The sequence below is a fragment of the Canis aureus genome, chromosome 18 (assembly GCF_053574225.1).
Source record: "Canis aureus isolate CA01 chromosome 18, VMU_Caureus_v.1.0, whole genome shotgun sequence".
NCBI classification, from domain to species: domain Eukaryota; kingdom Metazoa; phylum Chordata; class Mammalia; order Carnivora; family Canidae; genus Canis; species Canis aureus.
Genome location: NC_135628.1, coordinates 44,613,212 through 44,639,037, shown reverse-complemented (window position 1 = coordinate 44,639,037; position 25,826 = coordinate 44,613,212). Strand labels below are relative to the sequence as shown.

Sequence of the window (25,826 nt, the reverse complement as noted above, 5' to 3'; positions counted from 1 at the left end):
GACTTGTATCTTAGAAATGGTGGTTGATATTTTCTTATATGGACTTACATTGTGCAAAATATATAATAATAGAAAACAGGAATGAAGTAACATTAATATTTATTTAAGCATGGTTTATTTTAATTTTTTAAAGATTTCATTTATTTATTCATGAGAGACACAGAGAGAGATGCAGAGTCACAGGCAGAGGGAGAAGCAGGCTTCCTGCAAGGAGCCTGATGTGGGACTCGATCCGGGGACCCCAGGATCACGCCCTGAGCCAAAGGCAGACACTCAACCGCTGAGCATCCCATTAAGCATGGTTTAATAGGACAGGGCAATTTACCAGTATTTCAATGCTGGTAGTTTATTTTCTTCAAAACTGTTCAGAGCTAACTTATACTTGACGTTATTTGGATGTTTGGGCAGCTTCTTTGTTCTTACTACGGCCATTTGTAAGTAGATCAATTACTTAGGTCCCTAGGTCTCTTGAATATATGATGAACAAATATAGACAACCAGATAATCAGACAAATATAGGTCTTATTTCTGCACAGGCTTGGAGGTTTGTGGCAACAGTGAGTGATTCTGAAAATGTAAAAAGGGTTGAAATTAGGAGTCACTAGGCAATGGATGGCTGACAGAATAGGGAAAGGGGAAGATGGGGGGCTCCACTTACCTGAGTGTGAATACACTGGTTTCTGCAAACTTCCATTTCCCTCCCCATTTTTATTTTAATTTGCTCTATGTAAAAAGAAAAGAGAAATAGATAGATAGATAGAGAGAGAGAGAAAGAAATAGAAAGGAACACCTAAGGCTAGATATTATCCAACAATTGGAACATAAAAGTTGGTGACAAGAGTTTCGGATTCCATGTACCGGTTTCACTATAACTCACTGGGAACTTGGTTATAAGTCACTTAACCTTGTACTATTTCAGTTCCTGCTGGATATGTTAAAAAAAAGGAGAATAATATTTGATCCTAAAAATAATTAACTAGGGTGACTGTTTAGATTTCTAAGAAGATATTTAATTATGTAAATTTCTACCACTTTAATAATTACAACCTGCTTATATGTCTTATTATTTACCCTTTGGCTAAATTCTAAAATTTTACGTTAATAAACATACATTTTCTCTCTTTAACTTCACTTTCCAACTCTATTCCCCACATACTTGGCATCCTTGTTTCATGGATTTTTTTTTTCTTTTACTGATAATATCTTTTCATACTGTTTTGGGTCAGTGAATCTGTTTCTGCTTTTGCTGGATTCTAGATTCTAATCAAATTCTCTGTATTTCATCTTATTTGGATTAGGATTCATTACCTTAAAATTTACTGCTAGCATATTAGCCTGCTTTTTTTCTTATATGGATGAGATCCATTTATAATAAAAGCATGATTTATGTATAACAGAACTGGAAATAATGTATCTTAAATTTCACATAATTTTTGTTGATTGTATTTTTCCATCTTACTTACATGTTAATTACTCCTCATTAATATGTCTGCCTTTTAGTACGTAAGCTGCGAGAGGAGAGATTTCACCATTCAACTTAAAATCAGAATTTGGCAGCTATGAATAACTTTAGAGTTCAGCTGTTCAAGCCCGTCATTTTATAGGTAAGAAAGTGGGTGTGGGGCAGCCCCAGTGGCGCAGCTGTTTAGCGCCACCTGCAACCCTGGGCGTGATCCTGGAGACCCAGGATCGAGTCCCACGTCGGGCCCCCTGCATGGAGCCTGCTTCTCTCTCTGCCTGTGTCTCTGCCCCCACCACCCCCACCCTGGTGTCTCTATGAATAAATAAATACAATCTTTAAAAATAGAAAAAAGAAAGTGGGTATGTCACTTAGTTACCTAAGGCCACACAACACTTAGAGTTGGATCTAGAACCCGCTAGTGGTACATCTTTAGCCACTGTTGCTACTACTCGATGTCTAATCAATACATATGCATGCTTTAATTGATGAGTTTGATTAAGGTCAACTCATGCTGGGTTCAGTCTCTAGGTAAGCTTATCTGTTTGTACTCAGATACTGCACCTTTAATTCAGGCCGGCCAAAACCATAACCTTGTGAACCAGAAGTTCAGATGGAGAACTGGCACAGACCCATCCTCCTACTGAAAATACATATGCCACACAGATGCTGGATAGTCATCTTTGTTTCTGAGGACAACACATCACTTCTCAGTGGCAGCAATACATTCTATACTCATTTGATATTTAATTTACATCCACTATGAAATAGACATTGTACTTTTGTATCTAGGGTCCCTGCCCTCAGTGAACTTACAATCTAGGATGAAGACATATTGTGAAACAAATAACTGTGTAAAGAGTTGAATCCTATAAGTGTACACATTTTAAAAGCATCCAGTTAAACATTTCCTTCTTTGTGTCAGTTTTTTGCAAAATTAACCATTTTTAACATATAACCAACAAAGGAAGTTATTAAGCATATAATGGAAAGTTGGTTATTCATATTTGATAAGGTTTATTTGGTCCATTACTGTCTCTCCTATTAGGTATGCTATTGTAATTAGGTGAAGTTTTTTTTTGAAGGTGGGAAAGCTGAAGTTTTGGAGTGGGATAGTAAAAATGAAGTAAATATTATTATGTTTTAAGTTAGTATTGTTATTAGTATTTATAAGTAATGCATTCTTTGGGTAAAACATTCAAATTATACTTAAAGGTATAAAGGGTAAAGGGAACATTCTATTCTGGGTATCCATACTTAATGACTCTTGGTTCTCTTTAAATTTTTACTTATTTATTTCTTAAAGATTTTATTCATTTATTTCAAAGAGAGAGAATGTGCGCGAAGGGCAGGAGAGGAAGAGAGAAAGAATCTCAAAGGGATTCCATGCTGAGTGGGGAGTCCTATACAGGGCTCCATCCCATGACCCTGATCATGGCCTGAGCCGAAATCAAGAGTCAGATGCTTAACGAGCTGAGCCACCCGTGTCCCTGTGTTTTTTCGGAGAATTTTTTTAAGTTTTTTTTTTTTAATTTTTATTTATTCACGAGACACACACACACAGAGGCAGAGACATAGGCAAAGGGAGAAGCAGGCTCCCTTCTAGAAGCCTGATGCGGGACTCGATCCCAGGACTCTGGGATCATGCCCTGTGCCAGAGGCAGACATTCAACCACTGAGCCACCCAGGTCCTGCCCCTTTAGAGAAATTTTATTTTATTTTTCTTTTTAAAGATTTTATTTATTTATTCATGAGAGACACAAAGGAGAGGCAGAGGGAGAAGCAGGCTCCCTGCTAGGAGCCCAATGTGGGACTCGATCCCGGGACTCCAGGATCACCCCTGAGCCAAAGGAAGACACTCAACCACTGAACCACCCACATGTCTCTAGAGAAGTTTTCTATGCACCTAGAAACATATATATATTTGCTCCCACAAATGAGTTAATGATTAATATTTTTGTTGTGTTTTATTCACTTACCTTAGACATATTTATACATAAATACATATTCCTTTATCTCATTTAAAAAATGTTTACGTGGTATACCTTTGTTTGCACATACCATGATTTATTCAAGCAGAAGTTGACCTTTTAAAAAGTTGGGAATAGTAAATACTAGGGAGGTTGAATGGAGAATCTATATGTGTATTTATTTATTTTTATTTTTTTTATTTATTCATGAGAGAGAGAGAGAGAGGGAGAGGCAGAGACACAGGCAGAGGGAGAAGCAGGTTCCACACAGGGAGCCTGATGTGGGACTTGATCCCGGTTGGTACTCCAGGATCACACGCTGCCCGGAAGGCAGGCGCTAAACTGCTGAGCCACCCAGGGATCCCCGTATATGTGTATTTATTTACTATATGAAATAGTTATTGTCAGAGTGAATAGGATAGCCACAAACATATAGTAGTCAAAGTTTATTAAATTTATAACTTTCTTCATCTTTGTTGACTTGTAGATAGAATCCTTAAGTCTTCCGATTGGTTGTTTTTTGTCTTTTCATTCATAGCTGCTGATAACTTTCTCCCTAAGTAACCCCAGGAAGTGGTAAAAGTCAAACTTTTTCCTGTCTGAGGACATACTTGGTGCTGTCTGTAATATCTAAATATGGTCACTAGGACCCAACATCCTTGCATTTTTACTCATACTGACTTTCTTGATGAATTCCCCACCCTCCTTTTTGCTGCCCACTTGGCCTAACTTCCTGTCTTTTATCAGCAGCAATCTATCAAGACCCTATAATGTGCTCGGTGCAAAGCAGAACAAATCGAAGTGTTCTATCTCACAATTTAAGGAAGGCAGGGGGCTAGTTTTTGTTTCAAGATAAAAATCTTTTAACAAAACACAAACTCCCCAAAACTTCCTTTAAACCAAACAGCATTGTCACACGCTCACAAGCTCTTATTACTTACACAGCCGGATGACTCAAGATTACTAAATTTCTATTCATAAGGAGTTTGCTGGCCCCAAATCAACATTCTGCCCTCCCCCATTTTCCTTCTCTCTCCCCTGGGAGACTGAACGTGGAGCCGTGGCTGCACCACGTTTTAATAGAATGAAGACGATGTGTGTTTGCTGCCTGAACTGTTTGTTCTGGGATTTTCATAAAGCCTCTCTCACCCCCACCCCCCTCCTTTTTAAAATTTATTTTTTGAGGTGGGGGAAGAGGAGGTCAGAATCTTTTCGGCCTCTAAGTCTTGCAGTTTGGAAATATATTCTAAAATTGGTGAAGGGACGAAGGACTTTCTGTTTGCTATGGACTATGGCCCTGGGTTTTCCTATCAGAAATTAGCTGCATGCACGTTCCCATCAGCCGCGCAGACTGGCACGGGGGCGAAGAAGGCCGCATCCGCCCTGCCTCGGGGGGTTGCAGTCGACGCTTGGACGTTGGCGCTTGACTCCCCTTAAAAAAACGGCCCACTTTTCCCTTTGCATCTTTCACTTCACAGCCTTCTTGGCAAACTGGGGGGGGGGGGGGGGAGTCCCCGCCCAACCCGAGTGGTCCCCAGGCCTTTCCATCCCCGTGACCCAGAGGCAGCCGTGGCGGCCACCCCCGCCCCCCAACGCCTCGCTCATTCCACGCGCGTTCGTGGCGAGGGGGAAACCACTCCCGCAAGCGGCCCTGTGGGCGGGGGCCTCCCCGCGGCGTGGGCCCGTGAGCCCGAGCGCCCAGTCGGCTCGCAGCCCTGCGCGTTCGAGGCCCTCGGCCGGCCGGGAGCTGGAGCGCGCGGGCGGGCGGGGCGCGGCGGGGCGGGGCGGGGCGGGGCGGCCGGGGGGCCGGGAGGGGGCGCGCGGGGGCGGGGAGGGGGCGCGCGGGGGCGCGAGCCGGGCGGGGAAGCCGCCGCCGACGCGGGCTCGGAGCCGCGGGCCGAGGTCCCGTTGGGGTCCGGCGCTCGGGGTCCCCTGTCCCCTGCCCGGGAGGGGCGGGGAGGGGAGGGGCGGGGCGCTGCGGGCGGCGGCTCCGCGCCGCGCGGCTCTTTCTCGCCGAAGCCCGAAAGTCGGGGCTGAGAACTTCTCCCCGCCCGGGCCCCGCGCCCTCGGCGACCCCCGCCTCCCGCACCCCGTTCCCGGCCGGCCCCGCCCCGCCCCGCCCCGCCCCCGGCCGCGCCGCCCCCACTGCCGGCCTCCGACCGCGCGGCTCTCGGTTACAAAGGAGGGAAAATGAGGCGGGCGGCGCGGCGCGGGGGCCCCGGCACCACGTAGAACGCCCCCGCCCGGCCGGCCGCGGCCCAGGCCCGCTCCGAGCCTGCAGCCCGCGGCCGCCCGAGCCGGAGCCCGAGACCGAGCCCGAGCCCGAGCCCGAGCCCGAGGAGGAGGCGGAGGCGGGGGCGGGGGCGGGGGCGGGGGCGGGGGCGGGGGCGGAGGCGCCGCCTTCTCCTCGCCGCGCGCCCTCGCCGTTGTCTGCGCTCCGCTCTGGACCAGTCTGGGGAAGTTGGCGGAGCCCCGCGTCGCCCAGATGTGCGACCTCATTGAGCCGCAGCCGGCCGAGAAGGTCGGCAAGATGAAGAAGTTGCGGAGAACTTTGTCGGAGAGTTTCAGCCGCCTGGGTGAGTGGCGCGCAGCCCCGGGCCGCCGGCGGTGGCCTCGGGCGCCGGCTCCTCCTCCCCGCGCTCCGGGCGCCTCCGCTGCGGCCGCGGCCGAGGGTGCGCTGCGAGCGGGCGGGCGGTGGGGCGAGCCGGGCTCGGACCCGCGGCGGGGGCGGGGCGCAGGGGGCGCAGGGGGCGCAGGGGGCACAGCCCTCTCCCTCCGGGTCCGGGGGCCCGTTTGGGGGGGACCGTAAGCCTCCGATTGGGTCCCCTCTCCTCGCCCCTAGCGCTCGGGCTTTCGCGCCCGCGGCGGGCAGGCGACGGGACGCCCCGGGCCCCGCTGCGCTCCCGGCTGCGCGCCCGCCTAGGTCACTTGCTATTTTTTTTTTTTAATTTTTTTTTTTTTTTTTTTTTTTTTCTTGCGCGCAGGCTTTGCTCTGAGGTGTTTAGTCAATAATTCAGCTTTGGAAACTGGTGAAACGTTGAGCCGTGCCTTGGTATTGTTTAACCCATCCAAGCTAAAGGGAAGTGGGACAGCTACCTTGGGACCTTTTGTTCGGTACTTCGGGTCCTCGAAAGCGAGATTTGGCAGTTCCGTCCCGAGCTCTCCGGGTCTTTCCATTGCAGCAAATAAAATGCGCGCTGTGAACTTCTCGGAACATTTAGGAAAAAGTCTCCCGAACTTCTTACATTTGCTACGTCTCCGGAGCTATTGTCTTTCAACCAACCAACCGATCTACAAATAAAAACCGACTGAGAAATGTTTAGGATATTTAAGAATAAATCCATGTCACAGACCATCACAGGGTGACAACTCTATTATGCGGAATGGGTTTGTTAGCCTTTTAGGGTTGGCCATAGAAAACCCCTTTCAACCTGAAGACGGTAGCTGCTCTTTTCTAACGTTATAACTTACATTTATATAGGTAACTGTTTTCAGGAGGAAAATCATACAAGCACTAAAAATAACCCCTCAGATTCCCTAAGAAACCTTCTAGCCTTTGTTTCACTTGTTTAACATGTCATCCATGTTAATGAAGGTGTTAATGGAAATTAAGCATAAGGTACTTAATTCCTTAAAATAAACCCTTGGGGTGCATTTGAGTATTGTAGTCATCCTTCCATCCCTTCCTTTAAAAAATCATTATATAAGTGCACTCTAAAATATGCAAACTTTGTTCAAGTAAGAGAAAATATAGATTAAAAATTTAGCCTCGTTTTCTTTGTTGTCTTTTACTTAAAATTTCCTATTGGTATACAAAATCTTTCCCCAAATGACTATAAAGTTATGGTGTGAAACCAGTATTTAATCCTGGTTTTACTTATTACATGTATTGGATATTTGCAGTTTCACTTTTACTTAGTGATGCAAATGAAGTTTGAAGCCAAGGAGAATGTGAGTGAGAGCAAGGTGTGTTGAGTTGGTGTACATTTTTAAGGAGGTTGTTCGGTGGGGACCCAAACCATCACAGAGGTAGCAGGTTCTGGAGTCCATTAAGTCTTGTTCTAAAACACATTAACTGTATATTTACTAATGCTAATGACTCTGTTGGAGCCCTTCCAGTTTTGTGTTAAATAATTCATTGCACTTGAATCTCAGTAAGAAACCAAAGACATTAATTTAAAAATTCCTTATGTTTAAGCAAATTCAAGATTTTGATCGACAATCAGTAAAATTTGGATTAACTACAATGCCGCCAAATGGGGTATTACAGTTAATTGGATTTCCTAGCTTACCGAGACTTAGTGATGTGAAACTCCTTTTGATTCCAACACTTGTTAAAATATCTAGTAGATTTTACTTCCTCCTTCTCAGAAACAGTAGAGTGCAGTGGACATAACCGATTATTTCTTGTATTGATAGAGGGTCATGATTCTGAATAGTGACTCTCATTCTGGAATACTGTAAAAGGAGATGAAGAGATTGTATGTGGTTATGCTTGTATAGCAAACCCAAGGCATATAGCAAGTGGGATTACAGAAAAATGAATCTTTGTTTTCTATGTGTTTTCTTAATGATTTATTTGCAAAATTAAAAAGCAATAAAATCAGTTCGATGATGTAAAGATGTTAAGGTACTCGAGGCTGCTGAATTGAGTTTTTATTTTTATTTTTAAAAATTTTTTATTTATTTATTTATTTATTTATTTATTCATTTATTTATTTATTTATTCATGAGAGACAGAGAGAGAGGGAGAGAGAGAGAGACACACACAGGCAGAGGGAGAAGCAGGCTCCATGCAGGGAGCCTGATGTGGGACTCGATCCCGGGACTCCAGGATCAGCAGGTGGTCAACCCCTGAGCAACCCAGGGATCCCCTGAAGTGAGTTTTTAATACGGAATTATATAGTGAATAGATTAAGGGTGTGGGCTGTGTGTGTCAGACCACTGGGGATTTCCCATCTTGCCACTTGTAGCTATGTGACCTTGGACAGGTCCCTCAACTTTTGAGCTTCAGTTTTTCACGTACAACTCAGTTTTGTTATTGGCACTTGGTGGAATAATGCATATCATGTCCTGTATGGTATGTAGGGCAGACTCAGTAGATGTTCATAATGTGTTATTATCATTATTGGTGATCACATCATATTGACATAATTGATCTTCTAGGTGGGAAGAAAGAGAAGGGAAGTGGCTACTGACTTTACAGTATAAAAACTGGATGGGTTTTGGAGTTAGTCTGGTCTGGATTTGAACCCTGTTTTCTGAGCTTGCTATGTGCTTTGGGCAACTAGTGGAGTATCCACAAACCCCAGAGTCCACATGTATCAATTTTCTTAAGGTTGTTGTGAAGAATAAATCAGGTAGGATACATACATAAAGTATCTAGTGTAATACTGGGGGTTCTCCCTTCCCATTTCTGATTATTCCTCCATCATCCTCCTTTCTTCATTGATACTTAACGAGGAGATCAAAGAGTGAATGGTTTGTTCTTTAAAAAAATTTTTAAAAAAGATTTTATTTATTTATTCATGAGAGACCCACAGAGAGAGAGAAGCAAAGACACAGGCAGAGGGAGAAGCAGACTCCATGCAGGGAGCCCAGAGACGTGGTACTCAATCCCTGGTCTCTGGGATCACGCCCTGGGCTGAAGGCAGGCGCCCAACCGCTGAGCCACCCAGGCATCCCTGAATGGTTTATTCTTGTTGCATAATCCAACATCTCAATATATTCATTCCCTTTAACCAACCTATGATGGTTTTGAAATAAACATACTGAATGAATTTTGCTTTTCTGGTATGATTCAAAAGTGTAGCTTGTTATATGGTAAAATAAATATTATTGTTTGGCTATGAGAAATTAATCATTCATCTATAGAAAATGAGGATAACTTTTGAAAGTATGTGCTATTCAATGGTTATTAATAATAATTTTGACTGTATAAAAGTGGCAATGCTAATGTTTAATTTATTCACACATGAATAAACACACCAACTTTATCACTACCCATCCCAGATTCAGCTGATTTGAGATTACTGTATTATATAAGGTCTAATAAAACACGTTCGCTTTCAAGCCATAGCACTCTAATTTACGACTTCTGCCAGAAAGTGACTATAATATTTACAGTTCTTTTATAAGATGGGTGTAATTGGATTTCAAAGTCATCCACTGATTTCAGTGGTGAGTGTTTATCGTTTTCTGCTAAATAGTATCAGTGTGTTACTTATTTAGGAACTACTGTAGTTGTCTCACTTTTTTTTTTCTTTTAAATTTTGGTTAGCATAAATAATGACAAATGGGAACTCAGTTGTTAAAAAGTTTTTATTAAAATCTTTTTCCTTTCCTTCTTTCTTTTAATTTTTTGAATGACAGCCTAGCAGGAGGAAGGCTTTCTGTAATATCTGGTATAAGATTAATGTCAAACTGGCATTTCTTCATATTCATATGAATGCCCTTCTTCATGCTTCTTTAGGTTAACTCAGAGAAAGGAAGTCTATACTCCGTGATATTTGAGATGGACCCCATGTATACCATTTCTTTAAAAGATGTAGTTTGTGGGAGAACTGAATGAAAGAAAGAGGCTATGGTTACACTGAATTTTGGGGTTTGTTACCTTGTGCTGAAAGTGTGTAATGTAGGGTCCACTGTCTTTTGATAAGTCCATTCTTTAGGGTAAAAGTTCAGCCAGAGAATTTAAGTATAGTACCATGTTCTCTTCCAATGTAGTTTAAAAAGAATTTAATTTGAAAACTACAAAATGGAATTTATGTCTGTGACCCTCTCATAAGAGAAAATAGTGTATGGTGTTGATATGCCAAAACTTTAGTGTGTCTCAGAATGTTGGAGGCTATCGTTTTGCCATTGAGGTAGAACTCATTGACTCAACAAATAATTATTGAGTACCTCCTGGGTGCTAGATATTGTGCTGACATCCAGTGGCCATTGTTACCAGTCCTCAAGGACTTTAAGAGAAGACAGGCCAATGAATGAGCATTGACAATATAGAGTGACAAATTTTACCAGGAAGATTAGCATAATTTGCTGTTGGAGAGCATAGGAGGGGCACCACTTTAGTCTTGGTGAGATCATGAAAAGCTTTCTAGGGGAAGCACTGTGTGAGCAGAGGACTGAATAGAATATCTGATGATCTTTTTTTTTTTTTTAAGATTTTATTTATTCATGAGACACACAGAGAGAGAGAGGGAGAGAGAGAGAGAGAGAGAGAGAGAGAGAGGCAGAGACATAGGCAGAGGGAGAAGCAGGCTCCATGCAGGGAGCCCCGATGTGGGACTCGATCCCGGGTCTCCAGGATCACGTCCTGGGCTGAAGGCGGCGCTAAATCGCTGAGCCACCCAGGCTGCCCGAATATATGATTATCTTAAATGATTTAATATATACCGCTTTGTTAACCCATAAAAATGTAATATGCTTGCTATTCCAAGATATCTTTGAAGACAATTGTGAGTTTACATTTACATAAATGATTAATGACAATCAGGGAGAGTAATCAATAATGAGATGTTGTGTGCTTGTTTAGGTCAGAGTTCATTCATCAATGACCTGATGAATATTTGGCAAAGACATCATTAATTGGCCTTTGTTGTTACTGTTGACTGCTGTTCAGGGCAAGGATTCAATATTTGTAAGAAAATGTATCAGGTGTCAATCTATGTGAAGCCATAGATATTTTGTGTCTTAAAATGTTCTCCCCTGGTATCTTGGGCTTGAGAATAGAATGCAGGGGAGAGAATCTAGCTTCCTGCTCCTTATATTTTAGAAAATCACCTGCAATTCCCTCTTCTATTTCTTCCTTCTCTTTCTGCCCTCAGACCCCACCCCGTTATCTAGAATGGTGAGGGAATTGGCAGGACATAGGTGGCAAGAAGGAAACAGTCCTTTCCAGATGTCAAAGACATTTTACATTTTTGCTTTACTCATCTCTTAGCTTGAGGGTCTTCATTCGTGTTTGCAATTACCCAAAGGATAGTATCAACTGTAATTCTTATTGGATGCTTTGCTTACGAAAATCCACGACTAAATTTGAGAACTTTGATCATATCCAAGGTAAATATAGAAAGTTTGTGCTGTGAATTATAGGCCTTGCTGCTTTAACTTCACATCTTGCGTGACAGCCACATAATTTTTCATTAGTCCTTGTTAAATGATCTAGGTATGAGGCTGTACAGTGATTTACTTTGTATTTGAAATCAATGAGCTAATTCTTTTTCCAAAAAGAACTGAAGGTGCTTGCCTGTATTTACGTAGTTAACTAATATTTTATCTAGGAATCACTACTCAAGTATGTTGATTAGAGGACATGCCTTAGATTTGAGGGAAGTGAGGATTGGAGGATTGTAGTTTAGTAACACGATTGACTGGTATTTAAAGAAAGCTTTCTAGATTAGAAGTTTTACATTCTGAGTTGAAATATAACTATTAAGTATCATCTAGGCTCTTAATAACTTTCTATTGAAATAGCTTATTTTAGACTTAATATAAGTTAAAGCAAATATGTAATAAAATGTGTGTCAGTAATTGAATGCAAAATAAGTCATTTGAGACTTGAAAGGGCTGTCTTTTAATTTTTCATTCAGAAGAAGCTGTCCTCTTATAGAACAAGTAGAGAAATTTATTACAGATCAGTTTCTTAAGCAAAAAAGAGAGGAAAACTAAGATTTAAACTTTCAGAAACATTTCATCTACCTTCGTCTCCCTCAACTTCCCCAAACCACATCTATAGTATGAAACAGAAAATATCCTTTTTAAGATGCTAGACTATATAGTATAAGCTCTGATAAGATAGCTCCAGTTTAAGAACATGACTTCTCTCGGGGATCCCTGGGTGGCTCAGCAGTTTAGAGCCTGCCTTTGGCCCAGGGCATGATCCTGGAGTCCCAGGATCAAGTCCCATGTCCGGTTCCCTGCATGGAGTCTGCTTCTCCCTCTGCCTGTGTCTCTGCCCCTCTCTCTCTCTGTGTCTCTTGTGAATAAATAAATAAAATCTTAATTAAAAAAAAAAAAAAAGAACATGACTTCTCTCAGAGCTTAATTGCCAACCTAATTTGCTTTCCATGGCTTTTGTTCAGAACATAGCTTTCCAAGTAAGAGCTATACAAGTTCTCCTATCCCTACTAGAACTGTCTAGTATAGACCAGTAAACACCTATGCACAATTCTATAAACTGGAAACATTTCTCCAACTAGTGGTTTCAGCAAAATTAGCTCCTTTATGCATTCTCCTTAATATGAAACATTCTAAGTAATTGTAGGTTTTAAGGAACTTGGTGTTTGCCAGCAACACATGAAATACTCCTCTTTCTTTTTAGAGTAATAAAATTCCAATTCTGAAGCCATGCATATTTAAATATTTGCTAACCCCTATAAAATATTCTGAATGTATTGTTTCCATTGGTAATACTTTGTTATAAAATTGATCATGTTAAAATTTTTGAATTATGTTTCTGCAGTGCTTATTTTACATGCTTAGTCTTTCATCACCATATTTAAACTTCTCGGCATGAAAATCTCATTCGGGGCACTGTGCAGAGTGGGTGTCATCCTGACAATTGGTTTGGGAGGACCACACACCATGCATAATGATATATGTTCAAAACCCAGAAGTTGAAGGGGAAATTTCTTTAAGATTACTTTTTGATTCTTCATATTTTCATTAAAACATTTTTCCTACTAAAGAAGAGATAGGCGAAAGATATGCATACTTCTTTTCCATACTTGGGAGGCTTGTCCATTTACATATTTATGAAAGTGTTTCACAAAGATGCATGCTGTGCAATTCTCTGTCTCATTTGCAGCTTTCCTTTTTGTATCATAACATTGTTATTCAGGTTGGGGTACAGTTTTACTTTCTGAAATGAAAACACCATACTGCTTTGTTTTCTTTCTGTTTTCTGGGACTTAGATGTTTAGTTTCTTTGAGATGTTTCACAATAACTGTTTCCTTTCCCTTTTTATTTTATAGCTTTGAAGAAAGATGACACCACCTTTGATGAGGTAGGTTAAATTTCTTTATCTAATGTTAGATGTATTTAATTACTGCCAGGTACAGTTAATAGGTGCCAACTTCACACTTAGAGAAAAAAAATGCCTTAAAAAAAGAGAGGACGTCTCTTTACTTACATTATATTATTTTCAGTTTTAAGTAATCATTCGAATGAATTTTGGTAACAATCAACAGAAATATGTCTTTTTAAATTAACAAAAGATACCCACAGGCCTTTGTTTTGCTGTCTTCTTAATGGTGGTAGTGTCCTGGTGAAGTCCAGTGTGCGGAGGGTGCTTAGGGCAAGTCTGGAGTTGTTGGTGAGTTGGGCGTCATGTCTCCCTGCAGCCCTCCTCTGAATCAGGGTGTGATGTGATGTTGACGCCACGTATTGTCTCTCAGACTCCCAAAGGAGAAGCTGACAGTTCCTGTTCTTTGTATATCAGATCTCTCTTTATCTACTTGCTACAAAGTAGCAGAAAAGTCTGTTCCGATGAGGCTGAGGGTTTGTAGGTGGTTAATAGCATTCTGAATGTGATTTTTAAATTGTATTCTTTCCTGAGTTTTTTGTAATATCAGTGGGAATCACCAGAGAAACAATGTGTTTACAAAATATTCTCAAGAGTGCTATAGGGTGAAGGGTTTCATTGTCACCATCCAGAGCAACAGTAATTGCTCTGTGTTATAAACTGGGCCACTTGCATGTGTATGTGTGTATATATATATACACACATACACACATATTTGGAGTATATAAGAAAACACAGAAGTGTATACATAATGGGCTTATCCTGCAGCCTAATGAAGCATAGATTAGTTTGGTTGTGGTTGTTTAACAGTTGAAGATTCCATGAAATATGCTACCTGTCGTTCCTCTGCTGTAGTACTGCAGAGAAGTGCGGACATTTGTGTTCATGGAAAGTCCCTTTGACCATGTGGTTGGTGGTGGGGCAGGGTAGGACCACTCAGGGAGAGCCTGCTCCAGATCAGGATTTTTGGATGGGGCCAGTGGCATTTGGCTCTCATGGTCTGCTGCTTTGTCTATTGCACCTGTTCTTTTTTTTCCTGGGGCCCAGCTCTATGGAGCTACATGTCCCTGGACTACAAAGCAACTTCCCCTACCAGTAGTCCTGAAACATCCTGTAAAACTTAGTTATTCTAGACCTGAAGCAATAGAGGACTATTTTCTTCCTCATTTACAGTAGGTAATAATGATGTTCTCCTTTAAACCTGTATTTCTGGAATTTCTGCAGTGTTACTGAGATGTTTTTAGGAGAGTATTTTCTTTTCAGAAGAAATCAGTGTGAGAATATTGGACACCTTTTCTCTCTTTGTAAAGAAAAGTCTCCTCTCTAATTATGGAGGTAATTTAAGCTTACATAAAAAAGAAAAAGAAGGAAAAGGAGAAGGAAAGATCTCCCAATCCTATTATCTAGCTACGACCACTGTTGAATGCTCTTGCTTCATTCTCCTTGTTTAGAAACAAAAAACATAAGCCATACATTACATCCTGCTTTTTTGCTTGTAACCAATAATGTGGTATGTTCCCATGTTTTTACAGAGGACTCTTAATCATTATTAGGGATTTGAAAAACCTCCTGTTTAGTTTAAGTGCCATCGTTAATAATTGTATGTTATTTTGTCATATGGCTATGGTTAGCTTTCAAAAAAATCTGAGACTGGAACCTACATGAAAGTTAAGGATATATCAAGCCTGTGACAACCCACCCTTTACCCGGAAACCTCTGCACAAAGGTCTGGATTTTGTAATTTGGGGCAAAATTCTCCTTAGCTTTTACAAAGTTTTTTCTTTCCTCTGCCCCACAAGAGATTGGTTAAAAACCTCAAATTAGTAAATTGCAGAGTGGCATACCTGGAAGAGATGTTGGAAATCACGTGATCAGTTTCACCATTTCATAGATAGAGAAATTTAGGTCCAGAGGGGCCAGGGAACTTCCAGTTAATTATGGAAAGTGCCAGGGTCAGGCACCTAGGAGACAGTAGTAGTAAAGACTTGCCTGAGTGTAAACTTGAACTCAACTACCCTTTCAGGGACAATTGATTTACTTTTTCCAAAACCTTTTTGTAAATTAGAAATACTTATCTCCTTCCTAAGATTGTTGGGCAGAATAAATAAGCTAAGTATGTAAAGGTTACGGAATAGTGATGGGTACATTAGAAGTGTCCCATAGAAGGTATTTTCATTGTCCTTGTCTTTGTCGTTGTCATCATCCTCTCTTTACCGATGTTCTCACCATGACATCACTTTCTGTATTTGGAAGGGCTACAAAGAGGAAGGAAAGATTCAGTTTGAAATAATTAGAGCTATAAAGAGGGTAACTTTCAGATACTCCTCTAAAATTCCACTTGAGGCTTTGTGTTATGATTTACCTATTAAAACGGTGCAAATATTACCTGAAACTCACCACTTTTTAGATTCCTTCAGAGGATGACTGTATTCAGCTTTGTATTCCCTCAGATGTCTTGCACATCTTAACATTCAATAAATACCTGTTGAATATGAGTATATATCTGTTGCTAATAAGGAGAGAGAATGTTGACCGAATGTTAGACAAAGTGGATTCTCCTTCACCAGTTTCTAGCCATTCAGTTTTCTCATTTGTAAGAATAGGTAGGATCATCTTCAAGTTTTCTGTCTTTAAATGTAAAATAAAATCCTACATAGTGATCAACGCGAACTTACAGTTTTACAAAGATCAGAAAAGATGGGCATCTGGGTGGCTCAGTGGTTGAATGTCTCACTTTGGCTCACATTGTGATCCTGGGGTCATGGGATCGAGTCCTGCATCAGGCTCCCTGCAGGGAGCCTGCTTCTGCTTCTGCTTATGTCTCTACCTCTCTCCCTCTCTCTCTCATGAAAAAATAAATAAAATATTAAAAAAAATTCAGAAAAGAGCATCGGGTCTGTGATTAAATAAACAGGAAGTTACCAAGTTTTATGACCATCTTCAGACTACAGTGTTAGAAGTTTTCTTGAACTCGTTTTTTGGTCTTCTGTTTTTCCTCTTGCAATTGGGAGACTCCCATCTGTTGTAATTCAGTTAAGGTTTGACTCTTGAAACCTCGAGGCTGGGTCAGCTTCTTAGATATGCATCGAGGTGTGGCCACTCTCTTCTTACTCTGTATTTATGGGGCAGAGGGCTTCTTAATCTCCAGGAGTGGCCTCCTCTAGAGTGCCTGGAGCTAGAGTTTAGTGTGCTACTCCCTGATTGCTACAGAGGATTTCTCTAGGATGTGTGTAAATGTTTGACCTTGAACAGAGGAGAAAAATAGATGTGGACCTATTTGAAAGACATTTATTTGTTCATTCTTAAATAGGCTGAAATACTGTGACTGCGAATTTTCATAAGCAGCCTGGAATTATATTCAGGAATGATATGCTAATGCTTGTTGTAGAGAGAGAATGAGGCACTTTGGAAGTTTAAGTATGGAGGGATGTTTACAACAGGCAATTTTGTTGGAATAGGAAATTTTGTTGAAACCCATCATATTTGGGGAGAGGACGATCATTTTGTACTTCATTCGTTGTGTATCTGGGCTCTGATTAAAATAGGAAGTGTTTTATGTTCTGTAGGTTTAACCTATATATTTGATGTGGATGGACTAACCATTTATAAGGATATCTTTATATTATATGAAGTTGCAGAACTTTCCAAATTCTTTCTCCCCTTTTTGTCCTTAGTAGATGTCATAGGCCATGTCCCCTGGTGGTCCTGTTTTCCCCATGCCAATGAACAATTCTGTACTCTGACTTCAGGGAAGTTTTTGAATCTTATCTTTTTATTTAGTGATTTGTTTTAAAATGAGACCTAAAATAAAAAAGGTCGGAAAATACAGTTAATCTCCTCCAATGTAAAAGTACTACGCATAAAACTTTTTGAACTTTGGGAGTAAAAAATTCCGAGTAAGTATAAACATATGTGTATAGAAAGAGTTGGAAATGTCTAAAGCCACAACAATTTATGAATTGTTCTTGTGTGTAAATTAAAAAAGATTAAATTGTGTAGTTTTTGTTCTGTTTCATGCCTTTGTTATTTTAGCTCAGATGAATTGCTAGAACAAAGTGTTGATTGACTATGCTTGGCTCTTTAGTGAGACATACAAAAATTCTAGTGATTGAAATAAACCTTTGAAATGCAAAGAGTTTTGTTTGTTTATCATATGCAACCCAGATAATTAAGCACTTATTTGTTTGGGAAAAAATGAATGATCATTTACAGGTTTTCTAATTATTCTGTTCTCTGGTCAGTTGTTCTGTGTTTGCAAAGTAGAAGGGGTTGCCAACACATATTTTGGCATTTTCCAGCTATTTTATTTTTTGTGTCCTAGGGACATGTGTACAAAGCATCTGAGGTGTCCTAACATTTTTATATCTGAACTGTAGGTCAACTTGCTTCCTCTCTGTTTAATATAATAATTTTGTGAGCTAGATGGAGGTAGTATGCATTGGTCTCTGCTTCCAGTCCACACCCCTCTTTGTCATTTTGTATAAAGATATAAAAATACATCAGTGATTTTTCTGAGAACCAGATTCTAGGGATCAGTACAGATATGATTTGGGGACACTCCTGGTCATTATTTTTCATGCACTGCCATCATCATTTCAGGCCTCAGAGTCTATGAATAACATATGCATTGTATAACAGCCGTCTAGCTTCAGACTTCCCTGATTTCCTTATCAAAAATATTAAATCCCAGTAACAGCCTTTCCCTGTTAGTTTCCTCACTGGGGTTGCGCTCCCTCTCTCTCTTCTTTGCTGGCTGCCTGTTCCCAGATGACCCCTTCTCCAAGTGGAGAAGACCCCATTCTTCCAGCCCACAACCCCCCCCCTTCCCTTTCTGTTCAGCTAGAGGTACATCCCTCCCTTGCAAGTATCCTCAGTGGCCGTATCCCTTTGTACTTTGCTGGAAATCTACTCTGTCTGCCCTCGATTTTGACCTGGCACCCCTTCCTCTCTTACCCAGTGGCTGCCAAGAGCTGCTTGAGGAAATCACTCTGTAAATAAATTTATCGTCTCCAGCCTTAGCTGGAACCCGAGGCAGCTGTGCACAGTCTTGCGCTGTGTGGCTGGCCTGTTTCCTGCTGAAACCCTTCCCCTTCCCTCAAACCTTCTAGCTATCCTTCTCCACTCCTCCTTCCTTTAGGAGATGACTTTACCTCTGTACCAGTTTGCTAGAGTTGTCGTAGAAAAGGACCACAAGCTGGGTGGCTTGAACAACAGAAGTGTATTGTCTCATAGTTCCGAAGACCAGAAGTCTGTGAAATCAAAGAGTGGGCTGGGTTGGTTCCTTCCGAAGGCTGTGAGGGAAGGAAATGTTCCAGGCTGCTTTCCTTCGTTTGTAGATGGCCTTCTCCCTGTGTCTTCACATCACCTTCCCTTAATGAATGTCTGTGTTTCCAACTTTCCCCTTCTTATAAAGACACAGTCCATTAAGGAGGGCACGGGATGTAATGAGCACTGGGTATTATATAAGACTGATGAATCACTGACCTCTACCTCTGAAACCAATAATACATTATATGGTAATTAATTGAATTTAAATTAAAAAAAGGGAAAAATATAAAGACACCAGTCTTATTGAATTAGGGGCTCACCCTACGCCAGCATGACCTCATCTTAATTTTACTGACATCTGCACTATCTGACCTATTTCCAAATCAGAACATGTTTGGAGGTACGGGCCAGGTGGGAATGGTGTTAAGACTTCAACATAAGAATTTCTGGTGGACACAATCCAACCCATAACACCCTCCAGCTCCTTAGAACACTAGATAGTCTGAGATGTCAGCACCTTGCCAGCACATGTGCCTTTTTTGATCCAGTCTTACTTCCCTTTTTTCAGTCTCAGAGGAGGTGTTTTTTCTCCTGTCCTTGACTAGTTCCTCCTTTTTTCTTCATTCCTTTCTCTGCTTTCATTCCAAAGCTTGTGTAATTGATTCTTTCTGTCCTTATCCACGTATCCTTTGCTATCCCATTCCCATCTCTTCCCTCATACAGGTGTTTCAGCCCAGGTTCCGAGCATGGGCGGGTGTTCTCCATCTCTGCTGTGGCTGGGGAAACCCTCTGCCCACTGTGATCATTTCCTCCTCATGCTCTCCCCGAGTAGTCCGTCCATTCCTTGCTCTTGGCTGCTCCCTCGTTACACTCACATGAGTGTGGCTGACCCCCCTTTCTGCTCTGAGCTCCACAGTCAAGTATTAGATGTTTCTGCCTCCGTGTCTCCTAGTCACTTCAGTCTCAGCACATGCAAAATATCCCCCAAACCTGTGCCTTTTCTCTTTCCTGGCTCAGTGATTTTTCTAAGGCAGAAGCAGCCTGACACGGTCCTAAGCTCTTCTCCAAGCTCTACATCCTGACCCTGGCTCTGTCCTCATTGCCTCCTGCCATCCCCCTTCCCACTGCTGAGGCGCACATTCAACCTCAGCCTCTCTTGCCTGGGCTTGTGGTCATCTCACTGGCTTCTCTGCCTACAGCTTGCCTTCCATTCCAACATAGTCATAGATCTGAAATGCAAATCATACTTTTCTCTTGCATAATGCTTTAAAAGGTCTCTCTGGGCTGCAGGTTCAAGTCCAGACTCTTAATTTGCTGTTCAAGGCCTTCCGTGATCTATCTCATGCCCACCTTTCCGCCCTCATCAGACAGTCTCTTACTCTGATGCCTTTGTTATCATTGCAGCGCCACCACCTCAGTTCAGTACTTTATCGCTTTTGCTTTTTTTTTTTTTTTTATCCCAGTAACCTCTTAATCAGTCTCATTGTTCCATCTCTCACTCCTCTACTCCACCCTTCCCTAAATGTCTTTCTTGTCGTGATGGATGTTTCCTAATTCAAAGATGCAAATGTTTGCTGAGGTCTGCTTTTATGTCAGGCTCTGAATCTGCTCTAAGCCTAACTCATAGATCTAGTAAGTCTCACACAGTATTTAATCCCACTGACATGTACATGTTGGCGGGATCCTGTCATCTCACAGTGTTGGACCTGGGCACAGATTCAGATTCACTTTCTTTATAGTATGATTTTACATTAGTTTATTTCCTATTTTATTTTGACCATGGTCATGGCTGACATCCCTCGATGATATGAACCTCCCATGCAAGAAGTCTAGAAATTTATAGACTATTTTCTGATTATGCTGGCAATCTGGTACATAGTAATTTTTTTTTAATAAAATAATTTTTATTGGTGTTCAATTTACCAACATACAGAATAACACCCAGTGCTCATCCTGTCAAGTATCCCCCTCAGTGCCCGTCACCCACTCACCCCCACCCTCCTCCCCTTCCACCACCCCTAGTTCGTTTCCCAGAGTTAGGAGTCTTTATGTTCTGTCTCCCTCTCTGATATTTCTCACTCTTTTTTTCTCCTTTCCCCTTTATTCCCTTCCACTATTTTTTATATTCCCCAAATGAATGAGACCATATAATGATTGTCCTTCTCCGATTGACTCATTTCACTGAGCATAATACTCTCCAGTTCCATCCACATCGAAGCAAATCGTGGGTATTTGTCGTTTCTAATGGCTGAGTAATATTCCATTGTATACATAGACCACATCTTCTTTATCCATTCATCTTTCGTTGGACACCGAGGCTCCTTCCACAGTTTGGCTATTGCGGACATTGCTGCTATAAACATCGGGGTGCAGGTGTCCCGGCGTTTCATTGCATCTGAGTCATTGGGGTAAATCCCCAACAGTGCAATTGCTGGGTCGTAGGGCAGGTCTATTTTTAACTCTTTGAGGAACCTCCACACAGTTTTCCAGAGTGGCTGCACCAGTTCACATTCCCACCAACAGTGTAAGAGGGTTCCCCTTTCTCCGCATCCTCTCCAACATTTGTGGTTTCCTGCCTTGTTAATTTTCCCCATTCTCACTGGTGTGAGGTGGTATCTCATTGTGGTTTTGATTTGTATTTCCCTGATGGCAAGTGATGCAGAGGATTTTCTCATGTGCATGTTGGCCATGTCTATGTCTTCCTCTGTGAGATTTCTGTTCATGTCTTTTGCCCATTTCATGATTGGCATAGTAATTTTTTAAATGCAACATTTTGGGTGGCTGAAGAAGAACCTCACTGCCTCCTTAATTCTATGATTGGAATTTAGTTGAAATTTTTGGATGCTTGAAACTTTCTGTGCTTTAGTTTTCCCTTTCTATAAATGTTTGACCACATTTACTGTCTCCCTAATTATGGTAGACATAATTATAATAATTATGTCTAGTCCCAGACAGTGGCTAGAATGTCTGGGTAGTGCTGTAAAAATTCAGGGAGGAAGTACATGTCACAAAATGTAAGATGGATGACATTTGGGAGAATTAGTCACTTCCATATTCTTAACTCCCAAAAGATAGAATGTTACAGAGGTGAAAGAATGAGTAGGGTCTTGTTTCTCTTCTTAAGCGCTGTGCATCCTTGGCAGGCTTGTTAACCTATAAGAAGTCTCTCTTGTGAGCATGGTTGGTGTTCCCTTACTGGGTGTGCCTTGATTTGCATGTTTGAATTATTTTGTAGAGAGCTGACCTTTGGTGTAGGGAGTTTTTTTTTTTTTTTAAATACAACTTAAGTACTTACAATATTCTTCAATAATAATAAAATGGGCCCAGCTACAGGGAGTATGTAATATGCATTTTCCTTCTTACTGAAATTTGAGCCACTAATTTATAATCTATGAATCCTTAAGTTGCTTGGTTACATTTGAGATGGCCTCTTACTCTAGGCCCCGTACTGATAATTGAAATCAGCTAGGCCAGGGAGTTTTCAGGGGACTGGAATCATGCTCTACTTGATCTGGAGCGTGCTGACCTATAGGTCAGTGTGACAGACATATCTTTCTAAGTGGTCCTTCTCTGAGAGACACACTTACTAATTTTTTTTTGGTAGTCTAAAATACACTTAACTCTTTATTCTCTGTGTCATAAAATTTACAAAAAGCACCATTACAAAAAATTGGAACCAGCAAATCGCTTTCCATTTTGCAAGCTTGATTTCTCCAAAATGTGTCAATGTGAGGTTTTTGAAGGAGCTTTCCCTATCCAAGGACAATAATTGAAGGAATATTCAGTTTTTCCTTCTGAATCTGTTTTATTGTCAGTATATAGAGTTGGCTTAGGTTTTAGTTTTTAAGTTTTCTTTCTTCTCCCTCCCTCCCTGCCACCTTCCTTCCCTCTTCCTTCTACCCCTTGCTTGCTTTCTTTTCTTTGTGTTAAGCATATGGGGGTTTTCTTTAAAAAATTTTTTTTTAATGATCTGAAAATACAGCAGTGTCTTGTGCACCATTTCTGTACCTGTGTCTTGTACTGTACTACAGTGTCTTGTGCAACATCACGTGCTTAATTTGTAAATGATGTGATGAGTAGTTTTTTTTTTTTGTGTGTGTGTGTGTAAGCTTTTCTAAATAGATACTCTAAATTCTAAATTCCATGATATTAAATGTTACTTACACGGGTTAGGAATATGTGAACAAAATTCTTTTTAGGCTTTTACAAGTAAAGTAGAAAAAGTTGTTTTAACATGTAATTGTATACTCAGCCTAAATCTTGTCAGTTAAAGTACTTACTTGACTTTCACTGGTACACTTTTTTTTTTTTTAACATAGCAAATCGACTTGTAAGTATTAAAAGAGGCTTCTACATGCTTATTTCAGTCTGTGTTAACTCTCATGTGAGAGGTCTATAAAGTGTGATGACTAGAAGGTATCTTCATATTCAGTGTATGAGAATTAGCATTCTAGCATAGCCAACCTCAAACACATTGTTATAACTCAGTGTTCTTATCAGCTGCAATGTTGAAGTATGCAAATAATTTCCTTTAAAAAAATGTAGAGCAGATTGATGTCAGTCTCTCAATTGTTTTTTGATGTATTTTCTTGAGCAAGAAAGAAAAGGGCTGCGTTGCAGCTAGAGGACCAGGAATTTGGCACATTCCAGAGTTTGCCCATGGGAACTGCCAAGTATGAAATTAGCACCCATGACATTTGTCTTGGTGGATACAAACTAATCAGTTCCTTGCCTTAAAGCTGGGCTAGACTATAACTTAGTTACTTTAGAACATTATTTGTTCTATTTTAAAAGATTTTGAAAAAAGGATACTGCACCAGCTCAATAAAACAGTGGTGAATATGGAGGGTGAATTTCTAAATGCTTCCCAAAGGTTTCAGTACACTTCCCCTACCAAAATCACACACTTTGAGAATACTGCTGCTGCAGTTAGCGAGGCTTATTTTTGGGGAGTAGGTCATATCCCACAGATTTGTTGAGATGCTGAAAATGGTTGAGAGCCACTTTTCTGAAATATCTGTTATGGAACTGTTAGAAAGGAATTGACGGTGGACATTAATGTAGTCATGTGTGGTCTGAATTTTTTTTAAGTGCTCTTGATTTCAGATCATGCATCCTGATTTTTGGCTCAGAAAATATAGTCTTAGATCTACAATTGTATATTTCTTTGTATCTTAGTTTTCTAGATATTTTAGCTAACACCTCCCCCCTCCAAAAAAAAAAAAAAAAAAAAAACCAAAAACCAAACAACAGTACCAAAATGGAGACACTGATCAAGAATTTTTTAACAAGAAAGAGGCTAAGTAGATATTATTCTACCACAGATAAAAATGAGTAAGAATAACCGTTTTTTTTTTTCAGTTTTAGTGAAAATTTCATTAATAATAAACTTAAGGTAAACTTAAAGGTAAAGAGGAGATAAGATTGATGAGATAAATTGGGTTAGTAATCATCCTTCAAGGCATGAATTACAACTTCCTTTGTGTTAGAGGTGGTCATTTATTTAAATTTTTTTTAGTTGTGTAGCTATCTTTACCTTGTCTTCAAGTAAAATGATGGAGAATGTTCTGCAGTGCTTGATTCTCTTCTCTTAAAAGACAGACTATTTAATTTTATAAATGAGTATCCTTTGGTCATTAGATATTGGGGTTCAGGTGTGCAAAAGGCTTGGTAACATATGGCCTGTCCCCAGATGCCCTAATTGAGCTCAGAACTTTCCCCAAGAGGTTTGCATTACTTTATCTAAATGATGTGTTACATGTACAACAAAAAGGTGCTTTTAGTCATAAAAGGAAGAAATAAATATGTACTTTGCAAGATACACTGGTTTGCCTTTACATTAATTTCTCTACAGTTATTGGAAGATAAAAATCTTAAAGCCTATATTAGTGACATTAATTGGATGACCACAATTTTGGATGATTCATTTTTAGTATTACATTTTCTTTATTTTCCTTATAATATGTATTCATTTCCATCCATTTGACTCTCTTTTTAGGCGATATGGTCAATGAATTCACCCTGGACTTTTTTTTCAGGCTCAGAATTTTTCCTTCCTATCAAAATTACATATTTTCACTGAACGATTTTATTTATTTTATTTTTTTAAAGATTTTTTTATTTATTCAGAGAGAGAGAGAGGAGGGTCAGAGACCCGGGCAGAGGGAGAAGCAGGCTCCATGCAGGAAGCCTGACCTGGGACTCGATCCCAGGTCGCCAGGATCACGGCCTAGGCTGTAGGCGGCTCTAAACCGCTGCGCCACTGGGGCTGCCCCACTGAACAATTTTAATACTTGCTGTTAAGAAAGTAATCATTCTCATTGCAGACAATTTATTACATATTAAAAAGCATAAAATAAAATAACGAATGAAAACAACCATTATATAGAGAGTAGGATCTCAGCTTTGTAAAACATCTGTACGCCTGTATGGGGGAAGCCTCTGTAAAAAGGGAATACAACAAAAGAATAATACGGAAATTGAGGTTCATTGAAGTTGTGACTTGCTCAAAGCCCCTTAGCTAGACAGGTTTAATCCATGATTGCGATCCAGTCTCTCTGACTCCAGTGTGTGCTTAGCATTTGACTGGGCTGCTTACCATGAGAAGGGAGAAACTATCCACAGACACTGGGTGCACTATGTGGCATCCAGATGCGGGGAGGACCTGAAATTCCTACAAAGATGCAACTGATGTTTGGTAGTAATTCTAATAAGTGAATGAAATAAGGAATAGAAGCAAGGAAACTTAAAAGATTCCTGCACTAGATCTGTGTCATTTTTTGAGCCAAGTTACACTCATTTTACAGCAGGGAAACGGAGGTCCAGGAAGATTAGATAAGTTGCTGAAGAGAAATACGGTTAGTGTGAGCTCAAGGAAGTCTCTTGCCTGAATTATTCTTTGCATTTTAGATTTCAGTTTTAAGGTTATGTTAAAACTGTGCTTTGTATTTCCGTTTTTGTCTGGATTTGGATGGGGATTGGATGGAATTATTAGAAATATAATCTTGATCCTTCTGGTTGCAGTAGTTGGATACAGATTTCCAGTTAGACATTAGGGATCTGCAGACAGCGAAGGTAATGGAAGGGGAATGATTGGATGAG

General features: G+C 40.7%; 1 protein-coding gene across 8 annotated transcripts in view; it reads left to right on the top strand.

The window, feature by feature from the left end:
• CDK14 (cyclin dependent kinase 14) overlaps positions 1 to 25,826 on the top strand; it is a 721,053-nt gene that overhangs the window by 147,983 nt on the left and 547,244 nt on the right. For 4 of the 8 annotated variants that reach the window (XM_077857029.1, XM_077857027.1, XM_077857026.1 and 1 more), the window contains exons 1-2: positions 5,820 to 6,005; positions 13,408 to 13,439. In XM_077857029.1, the coding sequence (XP_077713155.1) occupies positions 5,915 to 6,005; positions 13,408 to 13,439 (123 nt within the window). In that variant the 5' untranslated portion in view covers positions 5,820 to 5,914. Of the gene's footprint in view, positions 1 to 1,500; positions 1,605 to 5,816; positions 6,006 to 13,407; positions 13,440 to 25,826 lie in introns of those variants that run through there. The other 4 variants (XM_077857032.1, XM_077857030.1, XM_077857025.1 and 1 more) reach the window with 4 other exon arrangements.